At 44.0% G+C, this 15,205-nt stretch overlaps 1 protein-coding gene across 7 annotated transcripts in view; it reads left to right on the top strand.

The window, feature by feature from the left end:
* The window catches only part of CREBBP (CREB binding protein), a 95,511-nt gene that overhangs the window by 27,285 nt on the left and 53,021 nt on the right, over window positions 1-15,205 (top strand). For all 7 annotated transcript variants that reach the window (XM_027683940.1, XM_027683947.1, XM_027683941.1 and 4 more), the window contains one exon: window positions 10,274-10,450. In XM_027683940.1, the coding sequence (XP_027539741.1) occupies window positions 10,274-10,450 (177 nt within the window). The remainder of the gene's footprint in view (window positions 1-10,273; window positions 10,451-15,205) is intronic.

Consider the following 15,205-nt stretch of genomic DNA (forward strand, 5'->3'; position numbering starts at 1 on the left):
TGAGAATAATACAGGGGTAGTGGCGGCTCAGTAAGGGCTGACTTTTTGAGTTCCTCCTTGTCAGATTCAGAGGTGTAGGAACAGTTTGGTGGGGGAAAAAAAGACTCTGATCTTCTTATTTTTCTATTGCCAAAACAGGGCAGAGAGTAGCATAGCCAGTAGATTGTCTGTGTGTCCTCACTGCCACTATTGAAGCTGCAGTTCTTCACAGCACCCCTCCTCAGGGATCTTCTGAACAGTTCCCTATTGAGCTTTCAGCTCTGTCCCGTGTCCTCAGATAATCTCTGAGGTGCTGACGGGACAAAACTGGCAATGATGGTGGCTCCTGCAGAGCCCTGAGTCCTGGGTCTGCTGCTCAGTGCAGTGGGTGATGGCAGAGGTCTGTGCTTTTCTTCATGGAGATGTTAATCTGAGTGTCTGTCCTGGTTTAGGAATGGTATTCCCCAGTTTAGTGCTGGTCCTCCCTGCCCTGGCCATGCCCCCTCCCAGCTACTGCAAAAATTAACCCTGTCCTGGCTGGAACCAGGACATTATCTGTACCATCTCTGTCATGCCCAGATCCTACACCTTCCAACTATATATAACATATGTTAATATCTATCTGTATATACACAAGCACAGGTATCATTTCCACAGTCAATGGCCATCTCTCCAAGATGTCTGTTGAGTTCACTTAGTGCAGGACTGTGGGTTCCATCTGTCCTAAATGTCTCCCAGGGCAGGAGGGGTGATGTGCTGTCAACTGGTTCAGGCTGCACAAGGAGCTCTCGACGGGTGTATCTGGAGCAGTCCATCCTCATTGTCCATGGCAGTTCTGGCCCACAGTGGCAGTGTCATTCAGCAACCAATATCATACAGTGCAACATTACAGACTGTTCTCACCCAAAATCCCCTTGAGGAAAAAAAGTGTTTCTCTGTCCCCCTGCATCACCCAACAAGTGCACCCAGGTCCTTGAGCAAAACTAACCCCATGGGTGGGTTTGCCCGTGCTTGAGGCAGGACTGCTCCAAACTGTCTTTCCTAACACATTCCTCATGTGCACCAGAGGGGGTTTATCCCCTTCTATAGTACCTGGAGGTTCAGATTGGGCAGGGCCAACTCGGGTGGTGGAGTCTCTAGTTCTGACTAACAAGGTGGCCTCTGCTAAATGTAAATCCTAGTGTTTGAAGGTCCCACCCCCCCGTTGCTTTCAGTGTGGTTTTTAGCAGTCCATTGCACCATTCACCTTTCCCAGAGGCTGGTGCAGGACAGGGAATGTGATCCCCCCACTCCATCCCCTGCTCCTGGCCTGGGGCTCTGGGAGTCAGTGGTGCTGTGGCTTTGGTCAGGCCACGACAGTCCACTGTCAGTCCCCACTCTGCACTGGGCTTACACACTGGCCATGTGGGACTACTAAAGAGGGAATGAGCCTTGCTGAGCACTCCCTGGCTTCCACTCCATGAATCATCTCCTGGCTGGGGGTCATGGAGTCCTGGCTGCTGTGATTGCAGCTGACATTGCACTGTTGGGGCAGCCATCAGTACTTGCTGTCCATCAACCCTCAGCAGTCCCACAGCAGAGGGGTCCTCTGAGAGGCCAGGCAAGGTATTCAGCTGTCTAATTCCCTCTGGCTCCACAGCAGCTGTCCCAAAAGCCCATCAATGCCCTTTTGGGTCCTTGAAATACTCTCTCTTGAGGTGAGCTGTGCCAAGGATGCCCAGGGCCTCTAGGCCAGTCACAGTGGGCTGGGTTTGCCATTTGTTCCCAGTCAGGCTCCCTTCAGCTTCCAGTATAATCAGCTTGTGGGATCCCTCTGTCACCCCAGAAATAGAGATGGATTCTGCCCCTACATATCTCGACGGCATCAGGGTACACTGTGTGCTGGTGTCAGCTAAAGCCTTGTACTCTTGTGGGTCTGATGTGCTACACAGTCTGATAGCTCTGATTGTCCCTTCCCCCCCCAGCTGGAGGCAGGGCCCCTCTAGTTCTGGTCATAGAACTCATTGCTCACATATAAATGAACCAGAGGTCCCTTCAAGAGGCTCAGAAGTGCCATCATCCCTCCTGTTCTGTCCTAGGACCTGCCCACTGGGAACTGGAGCAGCATTTATCCTTGAACAATTTCCTGGGGTGGTTGTTCTTCTTCTCCACTCACATATCTGTGCTGCATCCCACTTCCTCATGCCCTTTCCATGGTCATTCAGGTAAAACCACATGTTACCTCGTGGAGTGTGTCCTCTCTCTTGAGCAGGGGGGCACTTGCTCCCAGTAGCAGAGGCTCTGGTCCATACTGGCAGGACGTGGGACATTTCCTCTCTAGTTTGCTCGAGACTTTCAATCTGTCCACAGCCTTGGAAGTCTTTCCACAGCTGAGGTGCAGCTTAGCAGGGAGGAAAAAAGGTGATCATATTGCCAGTCGAGTGCTCACTTGGAAGCACTGGCTGGAATCAGGACAGTGTCATAATCTACCTGTCCATCTCTCTGCTCAGCAATCTTGGGAACCTAATTATCTGTGAGACCATTAACAAAAATGGGTCAAACTGACCAGAGGTTTCCAAAGTGATTAGAGAAAAATTGATCTGAGGAAGGGAGGGGAGATGGGGCACTGGTTGTCACGGCACTGTTGTTTAAGCACAGTTTCCTGAGGATGCCTAACTGACAACAGAACTGGTTTGTGATCCTGCAGTCAGTGTCAGCCTGAAGAGGTGACTGAATTGCTGCTGGATTGGGTGAATGGGTGGAATTCTGTGCTGCAGTTCCATCGTGTCTTTGATCCCATGGCATTGGAAGAGCAGCCGCCTGAGGCTTCACTCAGCCTTGCTCAGTAACAACCCTGTGGGGCACAGGGGATGCAATAGTTTGATTCAGATTTTGGCTCCTGTTCTGCACCTCAGCTTTCCTGGCCTTTGCTACTTGTCCCTGGGTTTGATTAATGAACTTTGGTCAAGGTCTCAGAATATTTTTGCTTCCCAAGTTAACTTTTTCGTCTCACCTTTCTGTGTTGTCTTTAGACAAGCAGAAGGGAACTTGTAATCTTTCTAGTAGGAGGTTCCATTTTATAAAGAATTAAGCATATGAAAATGAAAGTGATACAAAATCAGGATACCTTGTGATTTTTGTGAGCAAATTCCTGTTGATGAATAGAAACACACCTTATTTAATTAAAACTTTAATATAACCTTAACAATTTCAGTGGTATTTGGTCACTTCCATTTTTTTCTAATTTTTTCTTTGAAGCTACAGAGCTTCAGCTCTTACCTGTTTATATGTCTTTGCTAAATAAGAAATATTTGTGAGATCACCTTTTTATTCCTGAAATCAGTACTTTGGGATCACTTCAATCCTTGCCTTAATAAGATAAGCAAATTAATAAGCTTAAATAGTAAGCTAAATAAATTAGGCTATTAGATTGCAATTAGCCTGTCTTTAGCCATGCCTTTTAGTCCTTTGAATAGTTCTTGAAGCATCTCTGGGTCCTGTAATTTTTACCTGTCACTCTTGAAGTACTCATAGAGTGTGTTGGTCGTTTTTGCCGGAGCATTCACGTCACTCCAAACACATGATGATGTTGCTTTCCCCTTACCCAGCCGAGTTTTCATCCCTCCTGTTGGCATATTGAGAGCTCAGATTTGTTCTTCAAGCATTTTGCCGATTCATGGCTCTCCCAGTCCAGCCAAGCTTGTCTAGCTTGCTTCCTTTCTTTCCAGGCTTGTTTTCTAGTTGGATACTCGGCAGATACTGAAATGAATATTAACGATAACTATTTTTAGTTTACAGGATTGGATCATAATCAGATTACTTCAGCCAGGCTTATTTTCCACTGAGCCCGTGCTGCTTTCAGTGCTTTGATTCTCATATCAACCTTTCAGTATCTTTTCTACTGTGAGGCTAGTCCAAATTTGATGGTAGTATTTTGATTTTAAATACTTGGCCAGAATAACCTTCTTCCATTTTTGTACAGAGTCAGTGCTTCAAAACTTAATGAAAATCAACACTTAGTTTGGAGAGAAGTTTGTTGGTTTGAGTTCTTGTTTTGTTTTTATTTTTTGGACGAATCTGACCGGACCAGCTAATTAAAGAAATAATAATAATTTGTAGCATTAACTTTATGTAGGCAGTGGTGGTGCAAGATACAAACCCAGGAGTGTGGCAGAGGTGGGTGCTGCTCCTTGGCACATGCCTGCAAATGCAGGTGCTTTCTCTCTCACAGGAAAGCTGAAAGTGAATTCAGTCTGTCCTGCCAGACTTTTTATTAAATTTGGAAATGTTGGAGTGAAAGGTGGGTTGGGGCAAAGAAAGAGAGCAGAATTTCCCAAGAGAAAAGGGGTAAGCAAGGAGCAGAACCGTGTACAGTTGTGTGGTTTATGACAGCCGGTTGGAGAGGGAGCTAAAAAAAGGATTGTGAGTAGGAAATGATGTGCTTGTTACAGGCAGTGGGGTTTGCAGCCTGTTGTATTCATTGCATGTCCTGGGAACCCCAGGGGAATGTGGTAATGGAGTAACCTGGGCTGCTGGAGTGAGAGAATGGGCTGTGGGGCTGGAGATGAGGGGACAGTTAATAAAAACTTAGAAGAGGAGGAAAGGACAGGATTTATTTGCAGCCTGAACACGTGGTGTACAAGAGGTAGTAGCTCCTTGATGCTGGGCTGGAGGAAGAGGTACTGGAGTGTGTCAGTGGTGCTGAAGAAGGGAGGGAAAAAAACTTGAAAAGCAGAAGAAACAGCAAGTGTGGAGATTCAGGCTGCTCCTAAGGTATCTTGGAAATTGGATTGGTGAACCTCTTACCTCTGTCATATCACGTCCAAGTTGCACCCTTGGATGAGGTTCAGATTTGATCACAGCCTTGCTCTGTAATATCTATGAAACTCTAGGAATTAGAGGAAACAGAATTGCTCTTCTGCTCTGAAAAGACCTAAAAAGCAAAACAAGAGAAGTGCCTCCAACACCTGGTGCTCAGAGCAGGCTGCAGGGTGGTGGCTTGGGTGGTCCAAGTCAGCTGAACAAAGGTTTTAAGTGTCGGGGGTTCTTTTCAGCTTGGAAGTTTGTACATTCCTTGTCTTGTGAGAGTAGAGTGCAATACCCCATTTCCTATCCACGCTGGGTAATAGATTCCAGGATCTTAGAGAGTTGCCATAGTGATAAAAAAGGGAACAGAATCTGCTTGTCTTTCTGGGATAGCAGAATTATTAAATTAAATGCTTCTCTTCCATTAAAAGAGAGTGTCATTATCATATTTCTGAGAAGAACTGTTTTAGAGCAGAAATAATGTGTTTTAAGCTGATGTCCTGCATTAATCGTGTTCCTTCTTCAGGCACCTCTAGCCTTGACTTGTGCTTGGGATGCACCTCTGCATCTCCCTGGCTGCAGCTGATGGAACAGCTGCCTAGAAAACACCTTGCTTAGGGAAAAAATCTGCTTTTGATCTGATGGATAGAAGTCATGGAGTTGTGACCACAAAGAGCTGGGCAAGAAGCAAGAGTTACCCAAAATTGTAACACAGAAACAAAAGTAGAAAACGTGAGTTGCTGAGGATGAAGGGGGATGAAAAGGGCCGCCCCAGGATGGAGCACAGGGAACGTGGCTGCAACAGGGAGATGAACTCAGAGGGAAGAGGAGAAGGAACAAGAAGGGAATATCCTCAAGCTTAGAACAAATTGGGAGTGAACAGCAACAGCATCCAGGTTTTCAGAGGGGACCTTTCAGCTCTTGCAGTGGGGATGCACATGCTGCCTGTGGAAGCTGGAGTAGCCCAGGCAGGCACGTCCCAGCCCATTCATTGCACGTGCAAAAAGAAACAACTCCCACTGAATTGCTTTTCACTTTCGTTCCTTTCAGGAAAGCGAATTTAACAAACTTTGAGCCAAATACAAATCTTTGTGATGGCTCAGAGTTCCCCACGAAAACTACCGTTCTTACCAGGTCGTTAACTCCGTGTTTATCTTCTTTGATGACTTGTAATTACCTGGTAATCTTCCCCTATTTTGGGATGGCAGTTCTGTTTCAGAAATATAAAAACAAAGGTCTCTGAGTATCTTCCTCCCCCCACCTGCCCCCTCATTTCACACGGGAAAAAACCTGGGGGCAGAGGCAGGAGCTGCGGCGTTCGAGCCTCGCGAGTCCTTTGCTCCGGAGCTGCAGGTTTCAGTTTGCAGAATGAACAAGCAGGGTAAAATCTTTACTACTTACAGGCTCAATCCTCTGCTTATATTTACCAGTTATCTTTTGAGATTTCAGTCAGCCGTGGTTTAAAGTTCTGCGGAAGTCACTGAGCTCAGAGTTCCGATAATTAACCAGGAATTGCAGTTAATTCCTCGCTCACTTAAGTGTCTTTCAGTGTGTGATTTCCTAATTCTTCCTTTCCTTCCACCTTCTGTTTGCTGCCTTCCCACCAGGGAGGAGCTGACAGAGGTTTGCTGTGCTGGAGTCCCTACCTGTGTTGGGTGGCTGCTGCTGGAATACATTCCAAGCTGCCCCTCAGGGCACCAGTAACAGCTCTGGAACACTGTGGATCTTGATGCTGTTTGGCAGCAGGTTGTTCTGCCTCTAAAACTCATCGATCCCAGCTTGGTTGGAAGCTCTTATAAATAGATAAGAGTTCATTAGAGTAGGTCTTGCATTGTATTGTGCACTCCTAGTCTCTGGAAATCACAGTCTTGTTAATCTTAATTCCAGGAAAAACTGAGTTTAAAACCCCCTGAAACAAGCATCCATCAGTTTTAATGAACTCAGCTTGTGATGAGTTTTTGTCTCTCTATTTACTTCAGGGATTGCCACATAAAAAAGGTCTTTCTACCTTTTCAGATTGTTTTTTGTAAATGGACTTCAAACGAAAAAGAGTCTTTGGCAGTTTATTTTGTTGGCATTAATTTACAAAAATGAAGTGTAGGTTAAAAGGCATGTCTAATGTTTTAACATGTTATCAAGCTATGCTATTTTATTAGAGTTATGGACTGGTATAACTTTTTAGCCTTTGGTTCCCTTTCCTTTTGGAAGCACAGCTTTGGACACTGAAATACGACGTGGCAGAGAGCAGGTTTACCAAAATACAAAGTTTCAATTGAAGCTATTCTGCTTCCAGCTGGATTTCAAAGAACAGCAAGACACTTCTTAAAATTTCAAACAAGTATTTATGACTTCATGACCGCCTAGAGTAGGAAAAATTATCCTCATCCTATTAAGCACTCAGTTTGGAAGACTTGAAAGATTGCTTTGTTGTCATACTGAGTTGTGATATGTTTAATAACAAGATCTATCGAAAAGGAAATGTTAAAATAAAATGAAGCACCCATTTGGTGGTACCTGTTAGGATTTCAGGTCCTCAGTGCTTTGGGGGTGTGGTAGAGGTTTAGAGTTTTAACAAAATTAAAATTAATATTTCTGTCCATTGTCTTTTAAGACCAAGATATTTGTAATACTTTTTCAAAAAAATCTATTTTTAAACACTTTAATATGAAAGTGTTACTCTTCCCTGATAATGAGATGAGGAACACCTCTCTGTTCCTTTTGGAGCAAGACTTAAATTTGATGTAAAATTTGCTCAGCATTTTCACTGCCTAAAGGAAATCTCTCTTCTGCATTTTGAAAATTCAGCTTTAAAGATTCTGCCAGTATCTTTCCACACCAGGCTGCCAAACTCAGCACATCCGTGTTGGGCATCTTTGTTGCCTGCACTGAGCCTTTTCCATCTCCTGCTCGGTGCCTGAGTCTGTTCTGTCCCTGAGCTGCCAGATCCAAGGAGGGCTCTGCTTGCACTGGCCCAAGTAGGGCCATGGAAACCATGGAAATAGGTTCCTGTATATGCAGCATTCCTGTCTCCCAGTCTGGGCTCACCACGGCTTTTACAGTGCTGGTGGTGGCTCCAAGGGCTCGTAGGAAGTTGTAGCACAGTGGTGGTTGCCAGAGTAGTCAGTATGTTATTCCATTCATAAAAACCTCAACCAAACTTTAAAGCAAGATCAAAGAAGACTGGAAGGGCCAAATCCTTCCACAGACAGGTGAAGTTTGTAGTTGGGAATTAGACATGGGGAAGCTGAATAACAGCCCAGCAGTTACTATTCCTATTTCTGGCCTCTGAAAGGTTTCAATAGTTGGTCATAATCTTTCCTAGAATCTCACTTTTAGTTTCAGAAATTTTCCTCCCTCTTAATCTGATAGACCCTCAGAGCATTAATGAACAGCTATAGTTATCAGTCAATCCTTTCTCATACCTTGTCTGAATTAGTGGGGAATTTTATTAAGTGCTTTGCTATTAATTCTTCAGATAAGAGCTGCCAAAACCCATGGTGTAATAAACGATAATTAAACTAATTTCTTTGAGCATGCAGTCAACAAAACAAACACAGAAATACAGAAAATAAAATTTTTGATACTTGTGCCATGTGATAATAGCCAATACCACTTCTCTTCAAGAGCAGTCTTAGGATTAAACTTTAGTTGCTGCTTTTTGGTCTTATACACTATTTGAATTATTCAGCTTTACTTTGGAACACGTACTTGATAACCTCTTACATTGCCAAGTGACAGCTTTTGGGATTCTTTTTAATGTGTGAAGATAGAACGTCTTGTACAGTGAAGAAAGGCCCAAATCTGGCAGCAGTCACTGTGCAGGATGCAGGGAAAGGGAGCGTTTCCTCACGTGAAGCTGCTCGGAGGGCAGCTGGGCCAGCTGTCTGAAACCCAAGGGTACAAAGTACATGGCCAAAGAGGACAAGGCCCAGTCAAATTGTGTTTATTGGACTCTGCCCCGGTGGAATTTACTGCTCGTAACCGGGGCTTCATCAACTGGTCGCTCAGTCTGATTCCTGTAAGCATGAAAAGCACCCACTGAGTAATCCCTTATTATGAGGCTGTTACAGTGATAAGCTGATGTGTGCGGTCCTTCTTCCAGCTATGGGAATAGTCCTCCTGAATCCCTGCTGGTAAGGGAAGAGAAGAGAGCAGGACATAGAAAACCACTGTGTGGTGTAAGGAAGGGCTGGGGAGGTCAAGGGAAGAGGAAAATACAATTTAATATTTCGAATGAAGACTTTGCTCAGGGGTTGGATTTATATTTAGGACATTCTGACGGGTGATAAAGTCACCTAGAAATCCTCTCACTGTGGAGCAGGGGGAAGAACAAATGGGATCTGTTGAGCATGTCCTGTGAGGAGCAGCTGAGGGAGCTGGGGGGGCTCAGCCAGGAGCAAAGGAGGCTCAGGGGAGACCTTCTCACTCTCTAGAACTCCCTGGCAGGAGGGTGGAGCCGGGGGAGTCGGGCTCTGCTCCCAGGGAACAAGGGACAGGACAAGAGGAAATGGCTTCAAATTGTGCCAGGGGAGGTTTAGGTTGGATATCGGGAAGAATTTCTTCACTAAAAGGGTTGTCAGGCACTGGAAGGGGCTGCCCAGAGGGGTGATGGAGTCACCATCCCTTGGAGGTGTTCAAGAAACAACTGGTCTGGTTGACAAGGTGGCAATTGGTCACAGGTTGGACTTGATGATTCTGTAGGTCTTTTCTAACCTGAATGGTTCTGTGACTGAAATTTCCTCTTTATTTTGAGGTGAGCGAGAAGGATCCTAGTCTTGGGCATCCTCTTTGGAAGAAGTAAATTCCTGCTAAAATGTCTTCAGGACCTTTTGTCTAATGTGATATTAAGTAGCTCCAGCAACAGAGATTTCACCACTGGGGAGACTCCTGCAGGCCAAGGGGCTCTTTGGATGAACAGGGATTGTTTATTCAGGGGTGGTTGTGTTTCTGCTTGGTAATCTTGAGGAGTTTTGGGGTGTCATTTGTCAAGGATGTCAGCCTTGGATAGATGTCCTTTTGCTCAGACACTTCTCAAGCACCAAAACATGAGCTGATAACCATTTGCTCAATGCCTCTATATATTCCCCTCCCTTCTCGTCTAGACTATGTACAAAGTAGTCATGCTTTGTGCACAGAATGCACAAAGTATCACAGGAGTTGAGGTTCATTGGGTCTTCAAAAGCTTTTGTAGTGTTGGAAAATGTAATTTCTCTCAATGCAGACTGGGAAGGATTATCTAGTGTTTGCCTTTGGTTTTGTAAGTTGAATTGCAAGACTTCAGCCCCACACAGCTGTATATAATTGTAAAACGTCTTTTTAAAATATATTTTAACTTGATTAAAGTTGTGAAATTGTGAATTTGCTATTGAGAATTTAATATTGAGCAACTTAAACTAGAATTTTGTCTCTGTGAATGCAAAGATGGATATTTAATGTATGTTTTTTTTTTTTTTTTTAATGTCCCTTTGGAATCACAGCAATTCTAATCATTTCATTCATTCTTTTCCAGATGGGAATGACAGGTAACACTAGTCCCTTTGGGCAGCCTTTCAGTCAAACTGGAGGGCAGCAGATGGGAGCTACAGGAGTGAATCCTCAGTTACCGAACAAGCCAGGCATGGCCAATAGTCTGTCTCCCTTTCCTGCCGACATCAAGAGTACTCCCGTCACCAGTGTGCCAAACATGGTGAGTTGGACCTGCTGCTTCCAGCATTTTTTACCTCTTCATGGTGCTTTCTGAATTCTTGGGTGATGCAGCTTCTGCAACATTATCAAATTACTTCCCGTTTAAGCATCGGCGTTGCCCCGTGGTTCCTTCGTGTACATTATTATGCAGTAGTTTAACTTTCTGAACAGCCCCAGTGTCCTGTTACAAGAATTGCATTGCATCCTTTCATTGTTTCTGGTACATTTACTTTCAAACCAGATAAAAATGTCTCCTTTAAGTTCTGTTTGTCAATTAGAATGTGTTGGATGCATCATGACCTTCCTGAACTAACAGGAACCTCATATCCTTAGAGTCTGTTGTAGTAAACACCCCACATGCTTCTCACTTCATATTGTGCACAACTTGCAGCTCACAAGCCTATGAGAACAGTTCTTATTAGGATACCTTACAAGTTTGTAGTATTCTGTTTATTCGAGTTTTCTTTATAAAGTGAAATTAAATATTCCCATTTGTCTCAGGATGTTGCGTATTAATCAAACTGCTTGTGTTGTTTCTATGGAAACCCCAGCATGTTGCATTTTATATTCTTATACATGATAGCAGTTACTATAGAAACTTGTTAAACCTTCCATAAGATGCAAATTACCTATTTTTTAATTTAAATCAAAAAACAACTATTTTTTGGCACAACCAATGCTTGTCCTTCCATCAGTGAGTTTGCTACCTGCCTGTCACCAATAGGCTCTGTGTGAGAGGCAACAGGATGTAATAAACTTCCCCTTTTCTCCTGATTTTATAGGATCACTTCTAATTTTTCTATAGTCACACTGTGAGATCGTTGTTTAATATCATCTGTCATTTACTGCTTATGATTATGGAAGGGAGCTGGTGACTCGTATTTAAAACCATGTTTGAAATACCACTTGCACTCGTGCAGGATATTTGTAAAAGACAATTTGCTGCATGACTACTCTAAATTTGTTTTTAAAAATCTTGGATCAGGTGTGAAGCAAATGAATTATTGTCCTGATCCTGCAAGGAACCTGCAGGTCTCCCCAAAGTGCTGTATTCGTCTCAGGGACTGGGTGATCTTGAAGCCCAGTTTTGTGCTCATTTTAAATATCAGGTTTTGGGAAGCTTAAATTGTAATATACTCACTTATTAGTATAAGATGCAGTGGCAGATATTCAGGTGGAGTAAAAAGGGCATTTGCCATCAAGGTTTGTTTCGTAGTGGGAGAGAAATAAAAAACTTGTTTCCTTTCTCCCATCTTGTTCAAGAGACAGAGGAAAATAAGGGAAACTTTCCCAGTACTATCAGTTGCAGTTTCTTTAAAATGTCAAAAACACCAGCTGAGAGAACAGACAGAACCATCTTTCTTTGTTTCTCAGGTGTCAAAAGCTTCATGTGTCCAATATATGGAGAGTAATGGCCATTTCAGCCAAAAGGCAGTGGTGCTGTCGAGCCAAAAGATCTCAGCTCATGGCTCACGTGTGGCTTAGAGGGATGATGGTCCTGACTGTAAACTGTGGAACTGTAAAAACTGAAGTTTCCATCCAAACATTTTTATTGTAAAGCCAAGAATTTAAAAGGAAATGTCACACTTGTTAAAATTTAACCTTTATTTGGCAGCAGTGGGTAAGGCAGTGTAATTATTTAGTAATAGCACATCCATGGCCATATGCTGTGCCTTCCACAGGGACTTTGCTTTACTCAGTGAACAATATGAACAGAGCCCTTGGAAAGAGCACACAGTCAACATTTAGTTCTGTTTTTGCTGCTCAGTGTGTGGCTGTGGACATTGTTGGGTGCAGGTTGTAACTTATTTCACTCAAGTCTTTTCCGAATGGTCTTTCCTGTGCCAGCCAGCTCTGGAGCAGGCCTAACATTCAGGATTAGTTAATTTTCACAGCTCCACTCTGAGATAAAGATGTGTTGCCCTGGTTTTAAACACAGTAAGGCTGGAAGAATCTGCTGACTCAGAGCCTGGGGTTTGTAGGTTCTGAGTTGCTAAACCTCATTTCATGTGTTAAGACGTTATCTAAGGGTAAAATAACATTCATAGCATTCCCTGAGTTGTAGGAGCACACATCAAAGTGACATCTGTCTCTCACATTGGGCAACTAAGATGTGACCCAAGTGGCACTTGTGAAAAGCAGCTTGTGGCAGAGGCAGGTCCCCAGAGCAGAGCTGTGGTGGTGGAGCAATCATACCATGCTTTCTTGCCGCAATCCCTTTGCCATTTCTGTGTCCTGGGGTGTTTCAGGACCCTGGAGATGATGGTTTATTTAATGTATTTGGCCTTGTGCATGGTCTGCTGGAGACACGGCCTGTCCTATACCCTGAGGGAGGCAGGACTGTTGTGTTAACATCTATCAAAAATGAACCCATGGAGGATCAGCTCAGGCTCCATCTACTATAGCAAGTGAAAGACCAACTACATATTTTAAAAATGAAAACCTCTAGGGTCTTTTGTGGGATGATTGAAACCACATATCTTGCTAAACCAGCCCTCTGTACTATTCTTATCATAAAAGGGCCCCAAAAGTACTATTCCATGTGAGAGACAAGCCCATGTGAATGCAAACACTAGTGATATGTGGCATATCTGAGGCAGGAAACCATATTGCAACATGGCATTGAACACTGCGGTTACCGTGAAATAATATTTAAATAAGAAAAGTATTTAAATAAGAAAAGAGGAAATAGAAAGGTGCAGCCATTATCTGAAGACCCCTAAGTCCTGAAAAGTGAGATATTTTTTAAATGCTCCTTTCAGTCTTTAGCCTTACACCTTACACATGGGCTGCAAAAGTGAAAGATGAGTGAGTTTCTTAACCCGCTTTATTCTAATTGTTGTGTGACACCCCTGTCCCCAGCACTAACCAAGAGCTTTACCACTGCCAGGCATGACCCTGGCAGCCAGGACAAATGTGCTGCAGCTGTGGTTTTGGGTTTTTTTGATCCAAATTCAGGCTACCACTCTCCTGAGAACAGCACTCTCTTCCCTTCCCAATAAAGTGGGTCTCAGAAGTGTTAGTGCGTTGCAGCCTGTGCTCCAAGCATGACCTTACACTACACCCTGAGAAGCACATTTGGATTAATCTCTTTAATTAGAAAAGAAGAACAAACCTTATGGTATTAAAATGATTAAAAGGTCAGCATTAAGGTATTAATTTTCAGTGCCAGCAGGATGGATTGATTTTTCTGTTTGTTTTGTTTCAGTGGTGGATCCGAACAGCGTATTAGCACTTAATTGGTATGACTGCTACAGAATCAGTTCTCTTTACAGAATGGGCAGCTTGAAATCTTGAGTGAAAGGCTTGTTTCCAAAGGAGAGATGTTGCTTCTGATGTTGTTGGAAGTTTTGGTGACACGTTATTGAGATTCAGTGTCGCTTAAATGGTTTGATGCAGGACTGGCAGCGCTCTGCTGCCGTGAGATCATGCAGAATCCTGGGCTGGGGAAGGGAGCCACGCTCTGCTTTTGGGCACTCAGCACAGTGTGCAGCCTGTTGAGGAGCCAGCAGGCTCCTGTTTTTGGAGTGTGAAGGCTCCAGAGTGAGCTGTCAGTGGAGGGAACCCTGTTAGACTTTTCCATCACGCTCACTGAAGCTTTGCGCTCTCTGCAGTGCTCCCTGTTCCAGGGGTGGTGATGGATGGTTCCTTCCTGGACATAACAGTAAATCTAGCATTTCTACATGGATTAGGAATACAGTGGGTGAAGTTTGGCTTCCAGACACCAGCTTGGTTTCACAGTTATCCCTGTGACCAGCAGATGGAGTTGAGAGAATGTTACTTTTTGAAAGCGAAGGAAATCATTTCTCCTTGGTTCTTGACTTAGAATTGGAGCAGCACATCTTCTCCTGGTTTTTTCCCCCCATCTCTTACTAAACTACATCGGGAGCTTTGTGTTGAGTTCTTTGTTTCCTTTTATGTCCTTTAAGATTTTTGTCGTAACAGATTTTGATCAAAAGAGAGGAAAAGTGACTGGGGGTGAGGATGTCTCAGGTGTGCCTTGCTATGGACCTCCGAGAGAGAGGAAGAAAGGTCTTAAACTGGGAGGCCAGGTTTAATTAGAACAAGTAGAACTGAAGCTACTTAAAATAGACAACTGGTATTTTATTCTAGAGACTAGAAATAAAAGGCTTTGTGAAAAATTACTTAACTCTTGTGCCCTTCCAGGGAGGAAGTCCTGTGTCCTTAACCTCTCTGTGGTTTTTCCTCTCTTGCAGCACAGTCACTCTTCTCTTTCACTGTGGGAAAGGTCTGTGGCTGTTCCCCAGAGTCATGCTGTGTGTCTGCTTGCTGTTCTCTCCAGCAGTCTCCCAATCTCTGGTGGGCTTGCTGTTAGCTGTGCTCACCTTCCCTGTGCCTGCCCTGACCTCCTCTCTGAAAGTTTTCCAATCACAGACATGTTCACTCCTTCTCTTCCTCAAGAAAATCCCTCCTGATTTACCGCAGCGAACAGCTGGGAAAAGCTCTTGTCCATGTTGCTTAGCCATGGGCTCTTAAAGGAGAGGATCTTAATAGCCTGGAAACAAATCCAACAGATAGTGTTTGGTGCCAGAGGAACAAGGCTGTTTGGGGAGCAGAGAAGGCATCTGTTTTCTGCCTTCGTGCAGGAGTTCATCCTGGGAATGTGGTTTGCTTTGAATGGTGGCACATTTTAGTTTTTGCACCATCCATAAATACAGTGCCAGCCTGGCAAAAGCTGACAAAGAGTCTTTCCACAGCACTCTTGTCCATGTTCTATTCTCCCGTCCCCCATATG

This window comes from Neopelma chrysocephalum, unplaced genomic scaffold, assembly GCF_003984885.1.
Source record: "Neopelma chrysocephalum unplaced genomic scaffold, ASM398488v2 Primary Assembly neopelma1_65, whole genome shotgun sequence".
Classification (NCBI taxonomy): domain Eukaryota; kingdom Metazoa; phylum Chordata; class Aves; order Passeriformes; family Pipridae; genus Neopelma; species Neopelma chrysocephalum.